Source organism: Varroa destructor, unplaced genomic scaffold, assembly GCF_002443255.2.
Source record: "Varroa destructor unplaced genomic scaffold, Vdes_3.0 BEIS01000001.1, whole genome shotgun sequence".
Lineage (NCBI taxonomy): Eukaryota > Metazoa > Arthropoda > Arachnida > Mesostigmata > Varroidae > Varroa > Varroa destructor.
In genome coordinates this window covers 76,670,686-76,698,414 of record NW_019211454.1, presented here as the reverse complement: position 1 = coordinate 76,698,414, position 27,729 = coordinate 76,670,686, and the positions used below count along the sequence as shown (strand labels likewise).

Here is a 27,729-nt window from a genome sequence, read left to right as displayed (position 1 = left end):
TCATCAGTTACTTTCCTCTACTACAGTTCAACTAGTTTGTTCAATTAATAAATCGCGCATCATCGTCTCGTTTAGTACATCTTGTGTATATTGTAAAGTAGGTAGCAGACGGACGACATGTTATCAAGTCTTGTATAGCTAACTTTAGTGAGTCATAGAAATGTGACGTAACAATTAAGTCAGTTCTTGAGGTGTTTTCGTGATAAACCCAAAGCTCTAAATATTCTCTAAAATACTATGGATTCAAGACGGTTGGCAGTTCTGGCATAACCAAAGTTCGCATTTTAGGCTTTGACAGTGTTGTTGAAGGTTAGTTAAAAGACCTTCATTGAAGACATCCTTTCTTCTAGAAGCATCTGTCCTCCAATATGTGACCTGACAAAAAAATTTATACACGACCCAAAGCAATCACTACTTTTCAATGGTTCAATGAAATAAACGTGCGTAAGATGATAGACGAGAACCATTTGGCAAAACCCTTGAGAGTTTACTACCGATGTAATAAAAACTGTGTATATTCACATTTAGTACATGTTAAGCTTTTTATATGACAGTAACTGAAAAAATATTGGAAACCGTCGAAATAAGAGCAGGAAGTGCAGGTAGTTGTATCACGGTGGGCAACTCGGAAAGCATTTTTTACCCTGAACGCATTAATGCCTCGAGATTGCGCCAATACATTCAACGATGTAGAACATATTTTAATTGTTTTTGGGGTGTTAATGTTGCAGGTGCTAAGGATATTCTGTGACGTCTGTGAAGCTGTATCACGATTACACCATTGTCAGACGCCAATCGTACATAGAGACCTAAAAGTGAGTTTGCTGCAGTAATATAATATAGGATAATTTAGGTTAATTATCTGCTCTTGATTTTGACACTAGTTGGCTTGATTGTCAGGGGCCTTTGATAAATATCATTATTTTATTAATGAGTAAGCAACATGAATCTCGTTTGCTTTTATATATTACATTAATATATATAGGTATGTGTATATTTTGTATATATATATAATGTATATGTTAATATATATTTTATATATATATAAAATATATAACATAATACAGATTTTCGGACCATGATCAGATCTTAAACACTCTATCTAAGTATACATCTAAGCACATAATATTTCTAAAAAAACCTTTAGTTACTAACTTCGTGTAATTTAAAGGAAACGTCAAATTGCTTAATGACAGCTTGTTTCAGTCTACAAATCTAAAAAGAGAACAATTTCAAGATACAAACGACGAGTGATTTTATTTGTTTTAAGTTCTTATTCTGGAATCGATGATGTTAAACCATGTTGCTTAAAGACTTAAATGTTTTTGCACGTTGCAGAAAGCCCTATGAATCAACACCCTCGTTAAAGGCCCATTTCCGTAAAACGGTGGGCAGCATTTATTATTCTTTCTCTTTCTTAAAAATTGCACTTAAAAGCTGACAAATCAATGTTATAGATGGTTACAGGAAAGTCTCAATGATATTGGGAAATGGTGTATTAACAATAAGATGCTCATATCTGTTTCGAAATGTGTTTTGGAGTCCAAGCTCTCAACATTTCATTTTATAAAACAACTTTTAGGGTAAATAAGCACTAATTTCTTTTGGGGTTTCATAGGTCGAGAACATTCTAGTAGCGACAAACAATAGCGGAAGCACCGATGGACCTCCGGAGACGTACGTTTTATGCGATTTTGGATCAGCTACGGCCAAAATGCTCAACCCCAACAAACATTCCGTCGCTCAGGTAATTATAGTCATAAAGACTGTTGTCTCGAATTGGTTCACTAAAATAATTGTTAGGTCAGCTTTAGTAAGCATATGCCGATCTGTCAACACGAAGCTCAACAAGCTAAATAGGGTACCCACAATTCAATCTTCAGTTGGAGTCATATGTAAGGCTCTTTTATATATATTGACAATATTACAGCGTCCTTATTGAGATTTATCATACATTCGATAAACTAATAGTTTACCTTCACGCGATAAAAAATGTTACCGTTTTATTTCTTCAGATAAAAGGTACTTCTTAAAGGTACACTAGCTATGCTATGCCTTATATATAATATATGTTCTGCAAGCCTCTTCTAGCAACGCCAAATTAATAAAACTTGCCAAAGTGCGTGCGTCTACAGCATTTTGCCATCTCAATAATTTATATATATATATAATAATTTATATGAAATTTATATATTAATAATAAATAGAAATGGTTTCGACACCTACATGACGATTAAGTGTTCTGAGAGGAATGGTGCAAAAGTTTCACTCTGTGCACGAGCTTCGTTTAAGTTTTTAACCTTAGCTTCGATATTCGAAATAATTCATCGTCTTTTTACCTACAAGATTCAATATTCAGCAATTCTAAAATGCGCTCATCTTGAATATTTAGCTTAAACATAATAACTTTATTCTGACAAAAAACGTGTAGTCCGAATAAGATTCGTCGGTTTTTTTTGTTAAAATGTTGACCAATGTTGTGTTTTATTTTAAGAATTCTTCTTTTTAATGAAGATATTTTTTGTAGAATGTGCCATTAAATGACGTCAAGGCAATAAGAGTACTCTTTTAGTTGAATATCACCCATTAAGCAGCGCCAGCATATTCACTTTGAATGCTGTAACGGTGGCCCTAGATTTTCCCACTTTCATGTTTTACGCTTTATAGATGGTTTAGGATCTATCGTTAATGCATTTCTGTACATGTAGATGAATAGAAAATCCACTTTTATTTATTTGGACAAAAGAGGAAACAATGCGCCAGTAGGTGCATATCGGAAACCGGACATTAGGCACTTAGGCTTTTAATTCAACTCATCGTCTCTTAAGTGTTAGTAGTATTGTATATATATATATATATATATATATAAAGTAGTGTTGTAGTAGTATAATTGTGCAGATTCCCTGGTAATGCTTGTCTGTGCCGTTTTGCATATAAAAATTCAGCTATGTAGCTGCAGTATTTGGAATCTAAAATCACCATATACAAGGTTCTAAAAGTATACCTAAATCAGCAGAAGTCATGTTGTGAAAATAATTTTTTTTGCATACTTATTCGATGGGCTTCCTCGGAAAGGCCATTCCCACTGAGAGAGTTGTACTCTAGATCTGAAAAAATAATAGTAAACGCACATTACTTCATGGTCATCTGTAAAATGCTTTCAAATGGAGGTTTTGTATGTATCAAGGGAATCAACCGAAAAAAGCTTCTTTCGATAAAACAAAGGTTCACATGTATCGAGCCTTTTTAATGCTTTAAAATTTGATAATAATAATATGAATAATTTTAAATTGCGATGAAAAGTTTTTTACCTTTCATCAAAGTAAAAAACTTTTCATCGCAAATAGGAGCGTTAACGGCTCGTTTGTCCTGCCATAATAAGATGTTTGTTGAGATTATTTTTCAGGCATACAAGCTTTAAAGAGCAATACACATTCAGTGTTTCATTATAAGCACGGATTGACTGATGCACAGTCAACTATTGTTGGTAATCAAGTATGCAATAATAACCGCCTGATACTTCTTCACGATGTCAGATTAGCCGAACTAGATTATCCCGCGTGTGACGTGACGTCTTGTCAACAAGTCCTTAATTGTGTGTAGTCGGCTAGCTTTTCTAGCTTGTTATAGGCATTCTTTGTTAGGATGCAGATAAATAGTGACAGATCCAGCTGTCAGCCATGTTGTGTAATATGTCAATTCTCATAATTTTTTCTAACAGATTCAAATTTAAAACACAGGTCAACTTTTTGTCCATAACAAGCACAGGTGTCAATAAATCTGCTTTCAGTATTTTGAGATCTGAATACTTCTGCAAAATTAAACTTTTTGGTTATTGATGATTGGCGAGATTTCTATGCTCACATTGATTTTTATTGAGATCTTATTCGCTTATGAAGACCGTTTTAGTAGATTCACTGCTTTTTCTGCCTTTTTTATATTAATAGCCGTGATTTAATTCGCTAACTCTTTTTTTAGCTATATACATAGCTAAAATGGCTCTTCAGCTTTGTATAAAGCGGAAGAGTCATTTTGTAGTTTTAGCTCAATCTTCAGATAAACTGAGTTTAATCTATTCAAATCACAGTGCTTGATTACGGCACGGCACTTCGTGTTTTTCATTGTTCATGAAAATCTCATCCAGAAATACTAGCGCCATATTCGTTAACTCATCCAGAAATATCAATGCCATATTCGTGAACTCACCTAGAAGTACTAATGCCATATTCAATAAAAACCGGTGTGCACAACAGTTGGTACTTGGCAACTGTACCAATAGCTTACCTTTTACAACACATATGTTTTGCGGTGTAACCGCAGCCTCCTTTCCTTTACATTTCGTATAATTAAGCTAGACAAAACTGACAAGCCGAGAGCACAATAAGGTTTAGATCGAGCATGGATCTAAAGCGAATTTAATCCTCGATCAATAAACAAATAAAATTAATTTGCTTTTGTCCCTTTTATAGATTGATGAAAGGCAATTTAGCCATATATTTAAGCATGTACATTACTAATGAATATATTTTATCAAAAAGGCTATATTTAAAGACGGTGAACTTTGTTATTACAATATCCTAAATGTGAGGTTACTTTCCTAGAAAATGTGTATAACGAAAAGCTGTTTAGTAAAACCACGCTTGTTCTTGTATGGGGACTGCTTTTACAGATTTTAAATGCATTATAGTAAGGAAATGCTGCCATCCTTGGTCATTTTCGCCCCTTGCTGTACTCCTGTTATAAATGTTCGTGTCCTTTAACCTGGTACTTTTTTTTATCTCTTACTGTACTTATCGGTTATTAATAATGTTTTTGTTTTTTTATATTATAGATCGAAGAAGAGATCAACCGATACACGACTTTGGCCTATAGAGCGCCCGAAATGATAGATTTCTATGGAGGTCGAGTTATTTCCACCGCGGCAGATATCTGGGCCCTTGGTTGCCTGTTATACAAACTTTGTTTTTTCACTACCCCGTTTGGAGAGAGTGCACTTGCGATTGCTTCCGGACAGTTCACGATACCTTCAACATCCACGTACACGGCACAGCTGCACCAACTTATCCGATATTGCCTTGAAGTGGACCCCGAAGCTCGGCCCGACATATACCAGGTATATATCCGATAAAAAAAACCACAAGGCTTGGTTTTGTAGAATTGAAACTGAATTATTTAAAAAATCTGTTAAAATGAAATAGGAAGCGTTATGTGCAAAACGTGGTCGATATAGTTCCCTGAGGAGTTCCTTGAAAATTCTAGTGAAAGAATCTATAAAATAATAAAGGGAAATTTCTGTAGAATACCTGTACATAAAAATATAAATTTTAACAAAAATATTACAATATATAAAGGTGTACTATACTTCTTTAATATAGAAATAGGTATTAAAGAAGTAGCAAGCGTGACAAAAATAAAACAAAAAAAAATAAAAACTATAGCAAAAACTGACTTGATAAAAACGACAATTGTTTTGTTACTTCATATTTATTATACATTCAGCACCTAGCTTTATATATATTTCAATATGGTGCACTTTCTTTTGTTTGCGATTGCCCTAAATTCTTGGGAGAATAACAGTGTAACACATAATAGATGTATATATCTTAGTACAATTTAATAGTTATAATGCGTTACATAGAATATTTATGCGCGTTGTGAACGTTGTTCGTGGATCTGAGTTACAATAATGCTTCTAGTTGGATGCTCCCATCGAATGAAATTTATCCATATTTTTCAGTGTCCTTCTAAAATGCACACATCTGTAGCTTTCAGTTAATCCTTTACCGCGCTCATCCGATTGACTTTCTTCCGTGACCGCTTCCACTCTGCGTGAAGTCTTATCTTTTTATCAATGGCAAATAGTGTTCTTTACCAGTGATATAAGATTCATTAACAAGAAATAGCTATTAAGCATAACATGTGAAACGTAGTGACAATTGAGCTGTATATGTGTTGGTGTGGTCACTGCAGCGTATTTTCTGTTGCTCATTAGCCAAAGGCCATTGCGTTTTATCATTACTGAAGTACTTACCTGACGTTTTAAGATCCGTCTAAGTTTTCCACTTTGGTATGGTATCAGTCTTTGTCAATCAAAGGTATAATACAGTTCCAGTGCTTAATGTAGTAGGGCACTTAGTCATGTAAAGCACTAACTTATAAAAACTTAAGCCACTTTTCAGCCGTTTATTCAAAAAATAAAATGTATCCAAACGAATTTTCACTTACTATTAAAGGAAGGGTATAAAAAGCACAAAAAACAATCGCCAGAAGAAAAAGGAACAGAAAAAACAATGACCATGTTTTCGCGTGAAAAAAGTGTGGCCCCATGAATGCCGTGAGTGAATGCATCTTTTAAATAAAGGGTTTACGTAGGTGTCGAGCAATCTCTGAAAAATGGTGATAGGGCTAGGATATAGTTTTCACGTGCCAGCTATAAGGTAAGATGAAAATTCAGGGACAGCTTCAAATTGTGCATGTTGCATTGTAAATGTAATCAGTACATCGCCTAGTCTGATTCAAAATGTCCATTGTAGAAAGTGAAGCTCTCCATAACTGGTAACATCCGAAGCCATGAACTAGTGATTGAAGACCTCCACTCGCTCATCCATTGGTCGCTCCAACAATCGTAGATTTCTTTTCGTAATAATCACACTGGCAAACTTGTTAGCAAAACTTGCGTCCGGGCCCTTCATTACAGGCACACCCAAAGTACATTGCAGAGTACCTGCCGCATTGTTGATAGGTTGCTACAAACACTAGCGTTGCTCGCGGCGCCAGTTTAAAACAGTGATACCTAAGAGTCAATTGAAATATGGGGAACTGGCCCGTCAAGCCCACCTGTACAGTTGGAAATCCAATCAACTTATATTAAGAGACGTAGCTAAAAAAACAGCTTTGTCGGAGAAAATCGTTTAAGGAAGGGTGAAAACATGCAGAAACGTGTCATTACGGTAAGAAATATCGTAGCATGAATAAGTCCTATACTGGACAGTAAGAACGAGACTCCTAATTCAAAATCAAAATGAAAACCAGCTCCTAGGATTTTTCGGCTTTTTATACCGTATGTTATTGACAGGGAATATACGCGCAAAATCTCATCGAAATTCCCCAACACAACCTCGGATTCGACTCCTATTGTGTTTCCCCTGAAAAGTTTAAAAGAGAGGTTTAACCAACGGCAAACAGACTCCCTAATGCATGCAGGACAGTATGTCAAGGAACGTAACTTAACACCACGAAAGTTACTTTGAACTATTAGAAACCCATATCATAGACAAAGCCGATTTCTATTTTATGAGCCAGGATAATAATGATGAGCGGCATCTGTTTACAGTGCAAAAAATCTAGCAGGCGCTTGAGACTTTATAGTTTAACAAGAAAGTCAGTGCGAACGAAACACCCAGTGAAGCACTTCAAGTACGCTTCCATGCTGACTTATGCTATATGGTTCTACTAAACGAAGTGACACTCGATAACCTAATGACAGTATTCTCTTGGTGACTCATTAGAGAGGAATCTATTTTATTATTATCATGGTGTCTGTCACAAGTTGTTATCGAGATTCAGAAGGTATAACTTAATTTGGCTTTAACACAGGTTATGGCATCAGGATGAGGCTAGATTCGGGTCACCTTAGAGAGATCTGGATCAGTGTGATTTAGATCGGTATATTAGTGCCAAGACATCTGAATCCTAGAACACTTAGTTCTTTTATTTCAAATTTTTATGGTATTGAACCTTACATCAATGGTAGAAAGGGTTTATTATTGATACTGTGTTTCCCACTTGCTACATATTGCACCTAACGATATTCGCTGTTTTTAACAGAAAGAGTTTCGTTGAACATTTTTTGTTGGGTCACCTGTATATGCTAACGCTATTCATAATGTTTGCAAATTTTTCGGTGTAGCACGCAACACCTCGGTTGTTACTAGCTGCACGATGTGGGTACTCAGTCTCCTTTCCCCTGCCTTTCTGGTGGTGTAACTGTACCTTCGATTGCATTCTGTGACATAAGATTGCTCGAAGCTACACAAACGCTGCGTTAGCTAGTAATCGACTTCTCGCTCAGGGTGTCGCATGGTCAAATCTTGCCCTTTCAAGGCATTCCCAGGAATTCGCGCCTGGAAGGAACATTGTCCGCTTGAAGCACGCTGAAAATCATATCGTTTGTCACGATGAACATGGGGTGTTATCCCTTGTTCCTGCAGCAAATGAATGCACGGTGCACTATAAAAGGTAACGAGGAAAGTTGGTGGGATCCAATAGACGTTCTCGCAGTAAAACTATGGTGATGTGCGCAATTTATTGCCCTGTGTCAGCCCAATTCTTTTGTAACGAAGTGCAGAATTAATTAAGACCAAATAGCTAGTGTATAAACTGTTACCGAATCATTGGAGTTAATATAATATTATTAATTATAATAATATAAAATAGCACGTTAATAGCGTCAAGTGTATATATATATATGCACCCTTTTGCTCACTCAGTACACGATTGGTTTGACTTACTGGTCCTGATAGTAATTTCGTCGAAGTACTCATAAAAATAATACGAGCTATTCAGTTTTTTTTATGCTAAATATAAGTACTGGAGTGCTATCATCAAGAATATATAACTTGTACCCAGTATTAAATTCGAATGACTACGAAGCTGATTAGATAATTTGTACATTTTCAGTGCATCCTTTGCATATTGCTACTCTTAGGTATTCTCTGGGTTACGTTATGTAAATAATTGGATTGTCTTCGGATTCATCACGAGCAGGTATCGTATGTGGCGTTTAGTCTTGCTGGTCGTGAATGCCCAGTTCGTAACCTCAGCAAATCTCTCAAGCCCGACCTAGAAAAAATGCCGCATATCACCGAGGCTATCACACACAGTGCTGATCGTGCCGGTTTGCTGGTTACACCAACTCCTGGGATATCCACCTCGCCTCAACCAAAGGTGAACCGCAATCATTCTTCTTTCAATCTTCCATTTGTATAAATCACGACATTATTTACTTAGTGGAATGCTTAAATAACAGAAGCACGCCAGCATTTCATTGAAATTTTTACTTATAAAGTGTAAACATAAATGTTCATTACGATATTTTCATTACTAAATATAAGTATACCTATTCTGGTATGTAAACAAACGTCTTCCTTTCGTAATCGCATGCAATTGTTACAAAGGTTTCAGTATTATTTTTACGTATGGGCGCCACCAAGGCAGAACCTATTCTCTGTGGGCTGATTGTAGGGCTCAGTTTGGCAGTTGCACTTATTGCCACCAGGGCCTTTACCTATTCCCCTCACCCTGATACAGTCCGGCGCTTCACTTAACAGTACTATTGATTAATAGCATGGCATGATTTCAACCTAAATTACTCCAGTGGCATAAAAGGTGCAAGGGGGTTGAAATTCGACGTTGATCCTCATAATTTCAAATCGGCGCAAGAGACAAAACGCTTTATTAAAAACTAGTTAAGGATCCCGTGCAGTTGGCTGATTCCCTATGTCGGGATAGCTGCTCTGTCACAAAATCGCGTGCGCCGTAAAAGAATAAAACCTTCGTGCAACTGTATTGAAGTGCAGTAAAACAATGCACAAGTAATATGGGTGACCTAGTGAGACCCTGAAACCTGTATTAAATCGCACCATCAATAAAGCTGACTTTACGATCCGTAAAATTGACCAGCGGTACGACTGAATATACAAAAAGCTGAGCGATATGTCGACCTTTTGAATACGTATAGGCGACAAAGGTTTAACCAGTGCACCCGATTATGCCACTTTGCGTCTTAGGGCCGCCAGCTGTTTACCGTAAACCTGGGCATGCATCCGTACTATTCAAAATGTCGACCACAAAGCCGCACCTCTCAAAACTAAAGAGTTCTGGTAATTTAGAAGCTAAGGCGGGCACTTTAAATTAACCACTTTTCGTAATATCTCTATATATTATGGTACAGTTACAAATGTAATATGTGTGCACTATATAGTTAAAGATAATAAGTCATATACAGCAATACGAAAAAAAAGATTTTCTATGCAGCGGCGTAACATAAACCGTATTACTAACTAGCGTGGCAACTGCAAGAACATAACTTTCTTAAGCTCAAATGGGTAGTGTACTTGGGGAAAGCATTATACTGTCATGCATATGTACGAACTCCTATGATTTACTGTATTCGTTGTTGCGTATTCTCATTATAACCACCATACATTACTATTTTCCTTCGTTTTAAGAGTTCTATATTCGTATTTTAGCATTAATATTCAAATACGTTTGTACTGCCCCTGTTTTCTCTCATTTTCGACCTGTCACTATATTTGTTTCCTGTATCACCTAGTTTTTGGCCATTTTTTCCATTGCCTTGTGCTCTACAATTTTTTGTTTTACGTACGGCACTTAAGTTGTTTAGCTATTACTTGTATAGTTGTTCTCTGTTCTGACGTACTGCAGAAACATCATCCGCTTGCTGACTCATGTGTTATCTAAACTCTTTGGCTATTTCCGCATCTCTTTGGCTTACGGTTTCGAATAAACACTTGTGACATATGACAATTGGCAACTGTATATTTAAGAGTGCCTATAGTCTTTCCGTTGAAGCGCAATGTCTCTAGCCTGCCGAATCCGCTCTGTCAGCATAAAAAAATCGATTTCAAGCCTGATGTAAAATATGCAATGAACATCACGAAACACTGACTTTGGTTCTGCTTGAATGCGTCATTGATTAAAACATAATCTATCCAAGCGTGTAAGAAATTTTCGTCACCGTGTCCTCCACCCCTCGCTGGTCGCGGAATATTAATTTTCTGTGTCATCGTTCCTTTTTTCCCTTTTGCTGTCATTTCTTTAGTACAAACTATTCTAACTCCGTTTTATCTATCTGTTAAACATTCATACCACGGGTTATGCGGTGACTGATTGATTTATTAGTGATTGACGTTCGGTGTTGGGCGATGCTCAATAAGTGGTATCTTTACGCAGAAATTTTGAAAGAACCACTTTACATAATAGGTAGTTTTATAATTCACGTCTAACTGAAGATGAAAGGGAATCATATACAGAACCAAGCAATTGAAGCTGTTGCTTATTTTCAGTACCCGCAAGAAGCTTCACATGGGCTTAGTTGATGGTGGCACCATACAACAAATACCTACAAAGTGAAATCATTAAATATGTAACCTGCCTAGTATGCCGCGGTAGGAAAAAATCTACTCACAGTTGCAATTATAGTAATAAACAGAAGCGACATATGACAAATAACCCAAATGTGTGTCAACATTTAAATCGACAAAATACAACGAGCCGATGAAAACAGTACTTATTGCTGGAATCATGCTTCGACAGCTGAGAGAGGAAACGAGTTCTTGCTCACTTGCTGAAAAATAAGTTCGTGTCGTTGCGCCTAACTTCAAAGGCGAATTTAAGCCGGGTCTTCTATAAGAAGGTTGTCCTATCCATACGATTTTCCATGCAGGCTATGACGGAGCGCAGTGAGGAGAAATTCATGGCAAGCATTATAAGTTTCGTAACACAACTGAAAGAAAATAGACCATACCGCTTAATGTATTTCGTTACAGAACCTAAAGTAAGTTATAGTAAAGAGTGCAGGGACGCAAATGAAACACCATCCGTCGGTAGTCAAGCATACCATATTGAGAAGATTAGCAAAGTAGGCATCCACCGTACCTACTTCTACTCAATAACGTCAGACGCCGTAGAGGCTTGCTTTAAAAGTATGGCAAGGCGAGCAGCTATCTTGTTAGACTGCAGGATCCGTGCGCATTAATCGCTCATCAAAACACTGGTAAGTAGTGGTACACAACGTAGTCAATAAGAGACCGCTTGAGACCCGGAAAGACCACGACAAAGGTTCCGACCTTTTAACCACCAGCATGGATTTCTCCCATCTATGCTAGTGGTTAAAACAACAATGGATTCGTTCGAACATACCGAAATACAAAAATATCCATGGCAGAATGCCAAGACGATTCAGAAGGATTTTGACAGAAAAATTTTACTAATATTAAGATTGACTCAACGATTATTATAGCAACGTTTTAAGCCACAAAAACGAACCGTTAGCCTAGACAGAAGGGTCTCTGCAGACTTAGGATCGCCTAAAGATTTAATACAACGGAACCGCGGAAACAGCACTGCTATTAAAAGAAATAATTGTATCTACAGTCTCTTCATAAATTATATCAACCTGTTAGTGCTATATGTGCAACGCCTAGCAGCTTACCTGGACTACCGAGATGCGCTGCGCAGTACGCTGTCTGACTTCCACGCAGATTGGGAGCTTGTAGAGCACAGATTGGAAATGCTGTTTTGGTCAATTTTAAAGCTGCGTTTATATCCGGTTCCCTCCATAAAGCTGGTTTGATATCCTGACGATCTCGTAATGTACATTAAGGGTCGATTCCATTTGCAGCAAGCATTGACGACAAATGACAACAACAAGAGTAGCTATGCTGCAGACGTTATATTCCAAATTAATAAAGGCAAGAAAGTAATCAGAAGGGGGTAAGGTTTTGTGAAACTGACTCGCTTCATCTAAACGAACAGCAATTCTTTCGTTATGCACATCGAAAAAAGAGCTAGGTAAGCGTTGATTAGACAGCCGTAGCAACTATCAGTGGGAGACGTTTCTCAAAATATAAGCTTTGAAGGTTGCATTTACGGAATTTGCTTGGTAAAACCCTCAATTAATCTTGACAGAGTTAAATCGTCATTCCTAAAATTATATCCGACCCTCACACAAAAACACGAAACACCACCATTGTCACCATCATCCGTAGAGGAAGTCCGCCAATCGTTTTATTTTCTAGAAGCGTTGGCTTATCGCTCATCGGCGGTCATAAAACTAAAAAAAAAAAATAGGACTTGTCGTTTATGAAAAACGTCATGAAAATGTTCGGTGAAATTCAACAGCAACTAGAAGCGATAAAGTAAAATAACATGTCACTTCTAGGTTTGCAGTTCATGGGTCTCATCATCTAATTTACGACATACAAGAATATCGTGAACCAAACGAAAATTCCATTTGTAAACCAGGAACGCCTGATATGTCACCTTGGCCAATGTGGCAAAGTCAGATCAATTCTTAAGGTCATGAGATTGTGAGATTATTGCTTAATTATACGAACTTTACCAAAATTCACTTATCGTTGTTTACATTAGAAAGTATTGTGGAATTTAGTTAGTTTTATCTTGACATGTATATCTTAAGATGCTCACACTACCCTCTGGGAAGTCACACGAATGTACACGAAAAATAAGAATAATTATGATTATATATATATATATATATATATATATATATATATATATATATATACATTTTCATTCTTAGGAGTGGAAAATAAACTATTTGAGTAAATATTTAAATAAATTATTTTTACGGAACTTTGAACTCAAGAATATAGAAACGACTCTTAGAAATTTCGATTAACATTTACTATGACCTATTTTTCTATATTTATATTACTAACAGTGCGTCTTTGTTTGTATCTGACTGCCTATCTGAGCCAAATCGACTACGTAAGGCAGTCGTATTAGGCCGATACTTGGGTCACTAGGCTTTTACCTTGGGAAAAGTTGCACGCTAAATAGATTCAGTTGGATAAATACCGTGGCGGAGCTACTTTAAAACTTAATATTTACCCAATTAGTTTTCATTTTTTGATTGACTGCCATCAAGAGCTTCGGAAGGATCATATTGTAGAGTTGTTGGTCTTTTAAATGTCGTTAGGATGACTGTAGCATTGAAATAGAAAAGTAAGTTTTACCTGTTTTTTTGTAGCAAAATGGTGTTTTTGCCGAAACGGCTTATAACTAATGAAATGCTCGGATGTTTCACTTTTATACGCTTAAATGGGTAAAAAAGTATAAAACGTAAGTTACGTTTTTCAAGTGTACGAATACCTTTCTGATGGTAGTTCCTTCCTCTCGAAGGAGGCGTAATGTTAATTTGGGCAAATCAACTCCTTTTGCCTACTTAATTAAAAAGGGGAAACGGGATAGACATAGCAGTCGAGATTACAACAACGTTCTAATAGCAGAGTTGGAGAACTTCAACAGGATAGCGTGTCTGGTTTAGCAAAGGCCTCACACTGGCGCCATATGCACGGCCGACGGTGAATTTCTCACGTTCAAGTGGAGTAAAATCTCTTTGGGATCGTATTAGCAATTGTGAAGTCGGACTCATTAATTTCTTTAAAATGAAATGCGTTAAGGAAGAAATTGCGTTTACTAGGACCTTTTAACCGAAATAAGCAGTCGCTAAAATAGTGTGATAAAATAACATATCACCAAGGTAACATGGTCGTGAACAAAAAATGAGAAACTTACCACATAATTGATTACTGTTTATAATTTATTTCAAGAGTTAGGTATAACAGCAATAAATTATTAGATTAGGCTGATCATATGACTGCGGCAGCGCCATTCTAATGGCAAAACGGGTTACTGAAGGGAGGGAAACAAAGTAAGTGAGCAAAATAGCTACAGAGTAACTGTTGATACATCGTTGAGCTACAGTAGTTTACGTTAGGCAGGGTATAACATCAGTGAGCAAAATTATTCAAGTCAATGACAACAGACAAAGACGGCTTTACTTAGTTTTACTTTTGCAAAACTGTTCTCACAGCTTCTTGATTGACAGCGGTTGATATATATCTATTTATTCAAAAAATGTATCTTTGCCAATATTTAACCGCAGTTATTCTTATTTGGTGTTCACTCTACGTTTACCTGCACAAATGCGGCTTCAATTTTGTAAGTCTTCTTTTTATTGAAAAAATTAGTAGTAATGTTTATTCAGATCTTCCTGAAAATTTTTTTATTCTATTTTCTGGTTTTATTCACTGCCGAATTGCTACAGTATACGCATTTCTGCCACACTGGAGGAAAATTCACGCAATATTAAATTATTGTTATTATTATCGACAATCGTTTGCGGAAGTTTGGAAGCTCTAGTCTAAAAATCACATACATTTTGAGAACGTCCCATAAGGATCATGATATTTATTTAGGGTATAAGTAATTTTCAATTTTCCTCTAATTGGTAAATACAGCGTTTTGTCAAAATTTTAAGAGCAAATTAATACGTGTATTTTTTCTACCTCTTAAGTTGCCCCACCAGAATTCTTAGTGTGGTGTAGAAGAAGTTATTCAGCCAGTTTTCGAGATTTTCAGCATTCTCAAATGTATTAAGAATTTCGTTTCCAAGTGCAAAAGAAATCTATTGAAGCTCTTGCGGGGCTGTTTTGACGACCTTTCCCATTTGTTTCTGTCAACGACACTGAGTTTGACTCAACTTATAGCGTTGCATAGCTTCGTCTAGTTACTACATGGTTCCGTAATCAATTCAGGCCACGAAATAAAGCTGTAATCGAAGTAAAAGTAGCTTGTTTAAGTTAGATATAACCGTCAGGACTTTTATTGCACATGCGAAAATAGTCAGTAGAACAACGGTTTTTGTTTTAAAAACAACTTTAAACAAAAAACCTTCTGTCTAAATTTGGGTGAATCCTGTATATATGTATTTCATCTCACGGCTTGCGTGGGATATAGTGGTAATGGTCTATATATAAATACCGGGAGAATGGGTCCTATAGGCAATTCTGTTTTTTAGTTAGGGAATATTGACTTAAAATATTAATACTACCTTTAGATGCACACAATTAAACAATTTAGTTTAACGTTTTATAGAAGTTAATGTAATAACTTACATGATCACTCACATGGGCTAGGTAGAGGTGGGTCTGAATAAGCTACTACGCTTCAAGCATATAAGTCTGATGCCGTTGATGTTAATTTTGCAGGGAAACTAAGAGGATGAAGTGGTTTCAGGATACGATTCAGCTTAGTCAGAACGCGCGTATTTTTTAAACTAAGGCATTGCAGCTTCGAACCTGTTGTATCGCATGTCGTTATTGTGAACAACCTGCCACGTGCAATTGCTTTTTAAAAAATTTGAAAACTTTATTGGCATAACGCATAGTTAAACAAAGGACAATTTGTACATTGTTACTGCGTTTCGTCATTTCTCAAACAAGATGTAACTTGTTGATATGTCAGTGCCTAGGCCATTCAAAGGCTGTTCTATACTACGCAACAGAAAATAATTCGGTTTCGGTACTTGAAGTATTTTCCCTGTGATGACTGATTCCTTCGCACGAAATCATGAAAGGCAGATATAGCACTACCTGGACCCAGTTTGAGGAGCTATACTTGTTGAAAAATTACCTTTCCAATTGTGCCTTCATGAGTGAGTCGACGTTTTCGTGTTGAGATGTGTTGGACTCTTAGTAACGCAACCAGGAATAATATTTCAACGGGCCGCTGTACAATATGAACTGTAAAACAACCATGTGTAATTACTCAGTTTTCAGATCCTCAACTAGCCACTCCTGCATTAACCATTTTACCGGAACGCGTACAGTCTTTTTGTTAGTACTTTATCGAATCCGCAGTCGTACACGATCTCTAGAATACGAAAATTACTCTAAAATACGAGAATTAAATTTTAATGGTCATTTAAAAAGAGCATGGTAGCATTCTTTTTTACATTGGGATCCGCCTTTAGGTGATCAATATTAATCGAAAGTTTGACTTCGCATACAATAGGCATACGCTCTAAATCGTGAACAAGCCGGCGTTTGTTTCCGCGATTAACTTTTACATCGATTAAAAGACTGAACGACCAATACGACCTGTTGTACGTTTTAAATAAACTTAAATCTTTTTTTTCAGTAACTAATGTTTTATTTAACTAATGATTGCTTTTTAGGCATCCACTCCCCGTACCGATAGATGTACATTGCGTGAAACCACATCAGTTACATCGTCGTCCCTATCAGGCACCTCGGTAGCTCCACGTCAGAGGCCCAAGGGTCACACTTCCTCTGCTGGCCGCGAACGCTTACTACCCCAAATTTCTAGTTTGCCTCTGTTGGCTCCAGCAGGGCAGCAGGGCATTAGTGGAGTTGGTGACAGCAGATCTGAAACAGTTAGTCCAGGATCACAAGCAGCAGGATCGGTAGGACAAATTTCAGCTATCCAACGCGTAAGTCCTAGCATCGTTATAAATTCAGAGAGCGAAGATATATGTCATAAGGCATCAAATGAGACTCAGTGGACGGAAACAGCAACGCTATCTTTGAATCAACTAGAAATCACTGTGGATGAATCAACTTCGAGAACTGCTGGATGGAACCCCTTTGCTGACGATACGTTTGTCCCTCCTCAAGATCTAGAAAATGCAGTTACCACAATCCTAAATCACGACGAACGAGTATGTACATAGATCTGTAGGATAGTGTGGTGTAGTTAAATGTGTGTGAGCAACTGAGTTTTTTTTTTAAAAAAAGAAAGCTTGCTTTAGGAATAATTAGTATCAAAGCTTTAGATACTTGCTTTTCATAAAAATCGCTACATTGGACCATATTTTATGACTAACTTAGGGCTACGTTAGCCAGAATAGAATAGAGTTAAGTAGGTCGCTACGTAGCAGAAGCCGTCGGTTTCTAATTTGATAGAGAATTAAAAAAAAGTACATCGATTTCAAGCTTTTGATGTGTATGTATATAGGGCAAACGACACAAAGGTATCGTATTTTCGTGACATTATCCCTTATCGTTATGACTGATAGTGAGTGCACCGCAAGTGCATCATATATATATATATTTTTTGAAAATTTATAGCAACATTTTTTTACAGCGTCGAAATCTGAACATGCTAGTTATCATTCCCATGGTAATGCACTTATAGAGACACGCGTTAGCCATAGGATAGCGTTTAGAAAGCATAGTGGTGTAATCTACCTTTTGCTGAGCCAACCTAAATGTTTGCCTCAAATTTTGGATATCTAACTTGAGTTTCTTTCTTTAGTAATTAATACGAGGTTAAATTGAATCAAAAAGGCTGCAATAAGTGGCACATTTCTGATGTTCAAAATGCATCATAGGCCTATAATATAAGACTATTATCGTTATGTGAGTACCTTGGTAAAATAGCTTAGACAGCTAAGCTTTTGACTACAAGAAGGTATGGATATGATTGTATCAAGCCCTGAATTGCGACACGTCACTTTAATACAAGGTGTTCTTGGCTTCATTTAAGTTACCGAAATGTTCGATTAGCCTTAGATATCGAAAATAATACTACGTAATATTAACATCAAGACGAAATTTTAACGATGGGTCGTGCTGAATAAATAAATTTAAATTTTCAGGCTTGCTTTGTAGAAGTTTGCATTGTAGAAGTCTATAACAATAACATTTCAGTTTGGTAATTTCGTGTAGCAGCCATGACCAAACCATATTCCAAGCCTATTATTATATTAATTTTGCCACAGTTTTAGTTTATTGCAATAGATCTTCAATATGTTAGTTGTTTGTGTGCAAGTAACTCATGTTGTTAATAATGTTCTTCAGCACAAGTGTAGCAGCATTCTACCTACCAACGGGAAGACAGTTTTTTTTCATGGCGGCGGGATTCTTTAGGGTCCATACTAGGTCTTTGTTGTAGATCCTAGCATATAATGGTACCCTGCAGCAGAGGGACTTTTTCTTGAGGTTGAAAGAATTACTCATGCGAACGATCTCGAGATCATTATGCAGGCAAGAGTGACTTCGGAACTTCAGAAAAGAGCCAATCAGGCTCAAAGTTCTGATCTGGATGAAAGATCAGGGCTCCGAGTCCCTATCGGGAACCATCCTACTTATTGGCATGCAGAAACGCTCGCCCCCTTGTTGTCGCGTTTAAAAAATCAGGCTCTTTAACTTGATTCCACCACGCATGAGTACTACAACGGTAGGTCATACTTTCACCGGAAAGACGCACGAAGTACGAATAATAATCGCCAGAATCCTGCCGAACGGACAAGGGAAGAGGCGAATACATATGGTTGTCACGGAGACGATAGCGCTTTTCGAGAGCCCTGCTTTGTTTATACCGGAGATGTTCACCGACGCATGATGAGAACTGCTGACAGGGACGCAGCCGGTGCTGGCGCTTAGGTATAGTTAAACGTATCGCACAGTTAGCACGAATGCGGTGCTAGCCGAAATTACTTTCTGGGACCGAAATGAGTCTTCCTTTAAAGACTCATATTTTGGACTGATTCAATAGACAATGCGGAAGGCATGATCATGGATATGTGGCGGAAGAAATAGGATGAAAGGCCCAAATTAACGCCAGATATGCGGCTTTGAAAAACATTATTCTTAGTAATGGGGCCTGGACTGCACGGCTCGATTTCAGACAGTTCATTACTCGCTAAAACTACCTTTACAAAATTGGTAAGACGCTTTTGAATCATTAAGCCTGGCGCGCAATGGGCCAGGAGAACACGGAATGTAATGCCACTCTTTCGTGGTGGTATAAAGGACTTCGCATCGTCTTTCGCTTGGCTACGTAACAGCTAGGCTAAGAGGGAGGCTCTGGTGTGGGCGGTATCAAGGAAAAAAGAGCGCCTTATCGAATTGCGGCTTAGGGACATGACTGGGTATTTTTCCTGAACCTGCAGTATCGTTAAATCTGGAACTATACTGGGGTGGCCTAGGACGGGAAATAAAAATGGAAAAAAAACAAAGCAACATTGTCTTGCATTAACTCTAACTTTCTTGTGCTGTTTTAACAATTTATTCATTTTGCAGGATCTAGCTGTAACAAAGGCAGTTAATTCTTTGGCTGTAACTAATGTTAACGAGGAAGGAGACGCTTTTGGTCAGGCTTTCGACGCTTTGCGGGATCCAAGCGGTCCAGCTTTAGTACATCATTCAAAATCAAACGTTACTGTTGCTTTGACGTTATCAACTGATAGTGACAACGCGAGCCAAATGGTCGATCCGTTTGGTGCTGCGCCCTTTAATAAAACTATTGGTAAGACATGAACGCTACTTATTGTTTGAAAAACTATTAACTTTGTATTTTCACATAAAGTATTTATTTGCCCGTTGTTTTTGGGAAATCGGGTAACATCGATCTGAATGAAGAACGGAATCGCACAGTTGTAGGAAATAGCCAACGATTTGAGAGTATGTTTAGTAGATACGTCCTGAAGCTTCTGGCTATGCCTTTTCTACAATTCAGGAGCACCTATAAGCGTTTCTTATTCCAACTATATTAGCGTACAATGGCATTTGACACACAGATGAATATCGTCGTCATTATACTCCACTAGCTAGACATCAACGTAGGTTAATTTTATTTCACCAGAAAAAATCAGTAAACAATGAAATGCCAGTAGGCATCTGTAAGAGTTTCCTACAAATACTGCGCCCAGAACCTGTCTGGGGCTTCTCGTGCTGATGACTTTTATGTTCGTATTGATATCGGGTAAGATGACCTTCGACCTCAATGTCCTTTGTCAAAACAGTTTTTGCGCTTATTTTATATAAACGAAAATGGAGTGAATGCTATGAAGTAGTTGGAACACTGCTGTGCATCAATAGTGCCTCTCAAAGAAAAAATTCCATTCTATCCCATTTATTGGCTAAGAGCAACGCAAACTTCAAAAAAAAAAAGGGTGAGACCACCGTGGGTGAGTAGGCCGATAGTCGGAGTACCAGGCGCAACGAGTTTAAACTAAGTTTTCTCTTCGAAACCGCACAACCCTGCGCTCAATGGCAATCCCTTCAAACTAGAATAGAAAAAAGAAAGAATTCGATGAGTCTACCTTCTTTATAACACGATAGAAAAATTGGATGACATCGAACAAACTTATACATAAGATTTATCTTTAAAGCTGTTACAGGTTTATTTATATACGAACGATATGTCAATTCTTCGTGATTGTAGATGCATGTCCGACTCTGCTGTAAACCTACTTTGCTTTTCCTCTACCCATTACTATACTGTAATTACATAGTTTTAAATTTATAAAAATGCTAAAACGATTGTTTATTTGCCTATTTGCCTCTTGCCTCATACTCGAAACGCTTTTTGCTTCAAGACATCCAAGTATCACTCAAGACTTGCTAGATTTTTTGGAGCTGCTGCTGCAGGCTGACCAGATGCTTGTTCTGTCACTGCACATTTAGCTGGTGCACGTTGCAACATGTACTGTAATTACTAGCCTTTGATAAATAATTGAACTACACTTGTGACCGTATCTAAACTAAGTAGCGCCTTACTTTACACGTCCTTTAGGAAATATTACTCTGTAAAGGGAATGTTTTGGGTGGCCTAAATGTAATGACTTGCTAAATCTATCTATGAAATGTCCTACAGAAAAACATTTAAATTGTTGTAAATGCCTCCAGTAAGTGACGTGTTGCTAATGGTACGGGTGCGAATAACACACATCGTTTGGTGTTCGGAGCCAGCCGTCTAAAGTCCTTTCTGACGGTTCATATCGCAAAGAAAGAAACAAATCATAATACTATAGGGGATGAGTTTAACAGTTGAGGCATCTAGATTACATTTCATCGTTTCAGCGTTCCGAGGTTCTAACCTTTCTTGACAGACAGTATCGAGCTCGTTTCTTTTATTCGCTGTCTAAAACAGCCGCTAAGCGTGACGAGAAAAGAACATTCCAATCTGTCTGATTGTTGCTTTATAAATGGTAGCGCTATTCTGCTGGTATGACGTTCTCATGTACCAAGCAGTTCTCCAAGTTCAAGCGATTTTTAAAATATTCAATATTATGTACAACTGTAAAGAACACTAATGCCAATTTTTGAATCATATACATTCTTCTATATTTCATATAGATCCATCAATTTCGTAAATTAAATATCTATGAAAACGTACAAACGATTGTGAGGTACTGGAAAGGCATGTATTCGTGTTGTTCAAAGAAAGTTCAAAAAGGAAAAGCGACGCTTCAGCTTTTCTAAATATAAAAACCGGGTAGACGGCCTGTTTTTCAAAACGTATCTCAAAATGAAAAAAAACACAGAGAATCACGTAAATTGACCTTTTCGTAACGAACATTTCATTCTTAAAAAAAAATGAAGATATAGACCAAAAGATTTTTCTGCATGTAAGACTCATCGTTATATGTCGAAGATATGATCGCCGTATTGTTGATGTTTTCTGTGTTCTTTTCAATGTTTAGCAGCCTCGGTGAAGAAGCGGCAGCATGGACGCGACATAAAGGCTTACGATGCAGCGCGCCAAAATGATGAACGGCAGCAGCAGAAATCACCCAACAAAGAGTTTAAAGACATCGATGTGTTTGATGATGTCTCACAAGGGTTACGCACGGCTAATGATAATACGGCTAGATCTAATGACCTGGAAGAACGCGAGGCGGGGTCTTCAGATAACTTCCAAGCCGTGGGACTTCTGGAGATTGATTCGGTTGGTGCATCACTTGATATACGATGCCTTGACCACCAACATGCTCACCAATCTCATCACAGGAATATATGTAGTGAGTATTCTTTTGTTTTCGCGTGCCTACATTGCGTCGAAAAGAAGCGCAACCTTCTGACAGACATGGGTTTACTTAAAATTGATATCCTTGCTGTTGGTTTTTTAAGCCTAAGATTTCTAATAGTTTACCAAAACTCCACAACTTGTAACTGTCTGAAAATTAAGATACGATATATCAAAAGGCAACGATTTGTATATGTAAACAAAAACGTAAACAAAGGGTGATTCGGGTTGCTTCAGCATTTTCGTTTTAACCTAATTGTGGCTATTATCAGTTTTTTTTAAATATGTTACCAGTAAAGGCAATGCGTCAACAAACATCCTTTACAATATAAGAATCATTAGTACTGCTTAGTGTATTCCTTATATAAAGAACCGTTTTGAAATATATATATATATATATATACATTTCAAAACGGTTCTCTTTCTTTGGAAACCCTTGTGATGGAAAATTATCTGAGGAAAGTATTTAGAATAGTAGCAATCAGGAAACGTGGGTTCAGTGAATTGGAACGTTTAAGCGAACTTTGATGGCATTGAGGTCATTCTGAATCTAACTGAAACATCGCTCTTCAGGCAGTGTAGCTCAGAAAAAGCCCAGTGAAGCTCGTTCATAGACCTTCTGATTCACGCCGTTAATTTCACAATCTGAATATTCAGAAAGCTGCGGCATCTCTAAGACTGACAAACAAAACCCAAACAGCTTACCATTAAAATACTGATTAGAGCTTGAGAAGGAGTAAATTTTTACTAGCTTATTTGCATGAATGATGCCAAATAAGTACAAGCACTGTAGAGGCACTTCGAAAACAACTTCATTCAATTTCATCCCGGTAGAGGTCTCATTGTTGCATTAAATGTAGCTCCGATAAATAGCAACATGGTTCCATAATAACTTGATCGAGCGCTACCCAGAACTGCTAATTACGAATGGGCTTACGCCCGCCATCACAAGCTATCTAGCCGTGCTGCATATTCTTTTAAGCAATTGATGGGAGCGATCACCAACTTTTCGGAACAGCATGTAGGACTGGGTCCTCTCTTTTGGGTAAGAAATCAATTTCCGAAATTGTCAGAGTGTCGTACATAGTCTAATATTACATAAAAAGTGTTATGTTAAAGAGTTGTGCTAGACCACAAAAAGTCATAAGCCACGCTTTTGAATGGGGTGAATCAAATCGATTTACGTGCCTTCAGCAATACAATTCTAAGCATTGTGTGTGATGATATGTGTATTATTTAATTCTATGAAACGGGTACATATTAGGGAACTTGTAAAAAATGTTATGTAAGCACCGCCATAACCCATCCACGAGTCGAGAGAGCGAACGATTGCACAGAGAGTGACGACGGAAGAGCTCGGCTCTTTCGTTCCTACAATGCTCTTTGATGATGAACACCAAGGCGAGCGAGACCGTGTGCATAACGAAATATCTTCGTAGGTCCAAAGCCGTATTCCATGGTGAGCCCTCGAGGTCACGGTCAACTCAGATGCCCGGTCTCCGGCATCCAAGCTCCGAAAAGAGGCTCATATTTCGTTTTATTATCAAAAACTGGTTCCAAAAACAAGGTACTTTTTACGTCCGCCCTTTGGCATGTAAAAGCCATTTTTCGACGTTACTCCGGCAACCAACCCTACACGTTCCCAAAGTCCCTGCTAAGATATGAGTTTCCATTACGCGTTAAAGAGCAATTAGTGGCTATCGCTTACGCGGGCCAGGATAGCGGTCAAGCACCGCCAACCTATAAAACATTACAAAAAGAAGCAGTTTATCCGATTACATAGTGAATGAAATAAACGCGGAAAATATTAAAAAAAAAAATTACCTTAGTAGATAATACTCTAGGGTCGCCGAACTAATTATACCATTATATATATATATATATATATATATTCTGGGAATAGCGGAAATACAGAAGGGGGGGAACAGATGGATCCTGGAGGCGTATAAGGGCCCTACAATTATTTGAAATTCGATGAATCATGCCCACCAAGCAGTATGACTATTCTTAATTAACATAAAGTAGTATCGACATAGTTAAGGATCAGTCCCAGTCAGTAAGCTTAGACCGAAAACTATGTGAACGTTACTCGGATCGTCAATTAATACTTTGCACCTGACAACGACGAGTAGTGTCTTCCTTTTGAGAGCCGTTCCGATTCTTTGATCAAATATTTCAGAGTTAAACATGGCAAAAAACTCTTTGGAACAGTACAGCACCTTAACGAAACTCATTTAAATGATTTTAGCTGCACGGGAAACAAATGATGACAATGAGATCAAAGGGCTGCAGACACTTTTCCAAGTCGTACTCTGGGGGGTAATAATTGGACCTCGAGAGTGGCTCGCTAAATATTGGCTCTAAACTTTGCGCAAGGCAATTAACATGTCTATTATCAGCTGTCATGTTAAACGATTTTTTGGTGATGCACGTTCACGCTTTTGAAACTCAGTAAAATATATTTATTACTTAAATCTCTTAAAAAATATTCAATTAAAAATATTAGTTTCATCGTACTTAACCTTAATTATTTCGTGCATATATATTTTGGGGTATATAAATCACGCTTGGTGTTTACCGATCTAGTTTTCTCCCTCTAATCTATGTAAACTAACTGGGCGTTTTCAGAAGCTACGACCGTTCTCATAAAAGACTGTCACAGTGGCAATCTTAGCGATCGACCGATTGAGTCTGATGGTAGCACTCCTTTACTGGATGACTTAGAGGACACTCAAGGACATCCAGGTCGTCTACATCGTGACAATATTCAGACAACAGACGACTGTGATGTTTTTGCTGCTGCTCCTTTTCCAAAACTAAAACGTAAACCCATAAACTTCGGACGACAAGCTAAGGACGGAGACGATCGAAGCATAAACAGTAATCCATTTTTAAGTACGAGTGCCAGTGCGGATCCGAAAGAAGCATTCTCCGCTTCTAATCAAGGTCATTTTATAAGGCGTCACGCACTAGGAGGCCATAAAGAGAAGCTAAACGAAATTCTTATAGAGGTACAGCAATTTGGAGTTTATTTACTCCATTATTCTTCTTATTAGTTATAACCTATTAATGGCCTTCACATTAATGATGACCATTAATGATTTGCCTGAGCAATCGTGTGAATCCTCGAAGTATAATGTAAAATAAAAGATGAGTTGATCTACTTTGTGAGGAACAAAAATGAAGGTCGATATGTAAAAGTTCACTAGAGCGACAGATGTAAAAATGTACTTTTTTCTTTAGGTGGAACGAGATTCAACTATAGCGTTGGATTCCGCCAGGCAGTCAGCAACAATTGGTACAGGACTATTACGCTTTTCGAATACTAACGGTAGGTGGTTTTCTATTGTAGGTGATGCAAATAGGTATTTTTCCTACGAGACGTTGCATACATATATGATCCAGTTCGTTAACTCCGTCATAAACTGAGTTAACTACAGTAATTACCACTGAACACGGTGGGGGAAGGTGGCAAATTTTCTGTCTACTGCACCTTATATTCCATTGGTATGCTAACAATATAATTTCATTTATGATCGGGACTTTGGTTGACATTAGTTATTCCTATAACTGTAATGTCTATAACTGTAGCAGTCTATAGCTGTAATGTCTGTAATTCCTATAACACAGATATCGAAAGGCAGCTGATATCAATATGACATATATCCAGTTTGCTCTCATAGTTCTAAAATCTCCATTTGTAATTTATATATTGAATCGTTCCGAACTGTAAGGCATTATTTACGAAAATCATTCTAAAGCCAACTTATAGCATAACTGGGCCAACATCAACGCTGCCTTAATTCGTAAATACTAAACTTATATTGCAGAGCGTTGGCTCTGTATTATATGCCATGCTTCGTTCCATCGTCAATTGGATTTGATCAGACACAATGTTTGCACCCGTTACGGACGAAAAAACGTAGAGGATGTTTTGGCTGGTTATAATGGTTACGGAAGCCGCTGCTATCTGCGTCTTGTTGTTACGGTTGCCGTGTGGTTATCGCCATTACCACGCAAGTTTGTTTCATGAATAAGAATCGACACTTTCACACGGCCACTGCTATTAAGTCTGAGAAACCTAAGAAAATTTTTATGTGAAAAATTCTTTTGGCTTTGTTCAGTTTGAATTAAACCCACGTCAACATTCGGCTGCCGCAGTGTTATCGGCTAAGTCATTCCGTTCAACACTATACTACAAATCTACTAAGTGGCATGATCTAAGTTGGCGTATTGGTGAGGCCCTCAACCGTGGTCAAAACATTTTGGGATGTTCTTTTGCCCTGTCTTAGCTAAGTAAGGTTGATCTCCAGTTAGTAAATGTAAAGGATCACTTTTCACGTGTGGTTCAGCTGTTTCTACTCTATTTCCGGTATTTCTGGCCGGTTCCCAAAAGTTTTATTTTAGCCAAGGCACAAACAGTGTCTTCTACCCTGAATTACTTGTTGCCCACATAGTTAAATAAGTCATAGCTCTGCTTTATTTTTTCTTAGTATTCACTTCGACGTGCCTGACAATACTATAAACAGGGGTTCTCGACCGAAATTTTCATCGCGTTCCGTAGTTAACTTCTTGTGCCATGGTTGTGTACTACAGAGGTTGCTTTTGGGCTATAATATGGACCGATTTTTTTAGCAAGGACAAAAGTTGGACACAAATAGGCCTTCTGCGTCGCTTGCCTGAGTACTTGAGCCGAATGAATCCACTTTGTTTTCGGTATGTATGTCGTTAGGCGTAATTAACTAGTAGCTGATTTCTACCGTAAAGGAAAACTCGTTTATATGCTAGTATTTCACATCACACAGGACAAAGCATTTAAAATTTTCTACTGTGCAGTGTTACCCTGTCATATCAGCTGCTTCGAATATTTTGTGCTAATCAGTCGTTAATTCGGTTAGATCTTCGTATCTTTTTGCCAAAATAATCTAGTTTTTTTTTTTATTTACCGAACAGTGGTTGTTTGTAACAGAAGACCGAAATCTTTATTAATAAAGTTAAAAAAAATAAATAAATAAAGTAAAAAAAAATATATGTAAAAATAAACAAATAAGATGTTTAGGCTTGCAATACACGAAATCATACGCAATTGGCGTTACGAGGTTGTCAGAACACAGCTCTTTTTGCTTTTTCATTCGATAATTAGGCTTCATTCGTTTTATTCGCTGTGAAATGGTGTTGCGAACCATGAAATGGCGAGTTGATAATCATGTGTATGGCAGTTGCACTCTATATACATAGGTTAGAACGTAGATAAAAGGATTTTTAGCCGTAAGCCGATATTATCAGCGGAAAATGAAGGAGTAGTCAATGCGTTAGAAAATAATAATAATAATTTAGAAGACTTAT

The 27,729-nt window shown here is 37.5% G+C and overlaps 1 protein-coding gene across 13 annotated transcripts in view; it reads left to right on the top strand.

The window, feature by feature from the left end:
* Positions 1-27,729, top strand: part of LOC111255264 (uncharacterized) — a 70,078-nt gene that overhangs the window by 7,676 nt on the left and 34,673 nt on the right. For 10 of the 13 annotated variants that reach the window (XR_015319422.1, XR_002675401.2, XM_086977832.1 and 7 more), the window contains exons 4-12: positions 732-815; positions 1,619-1,747; positions 4,832-5,113; positions 8,767-8,946; positions 16,787-17,290; positions 19,656-19,881; positions 22,061-22,378; positions 25,012-25,394; positions 25,627-25,714. Coding sequence is in view for 10 of the 13 variants with exons in the window: in XM_086977832.1 (XP_086833958.1) it covers positions 732-815; positions 1,619-1,747; positions 4,832-5,113; positions 8,767-8,946; positions 16,787-17,290; positions 19,656-19,881; positions 22,061-22,378; positions 25,012-25,394; positions 25,627-25,714 (2,194 nt within the window). In the remaining 3 variants the exon portion in view is untranslated. Of the gene's footprint in view, positions 1-731; positions 816-1,338; positions 1,388-1,618; positions 1,748-4,831; positions 5,114-8,766; positions 8,947-16,786; positions 17,291-19,655; positions 19,882-22,060; positions 22,379-25,011; positions 25,395-25,626; positions 25,715-26,876; positions 27,100-27,729 lie in introns of those variants that run through there. The other 3 variants (XR_015319423.1, XM_086977835.1, XM_022817044.2) reach the window with 3 other exon arrangements.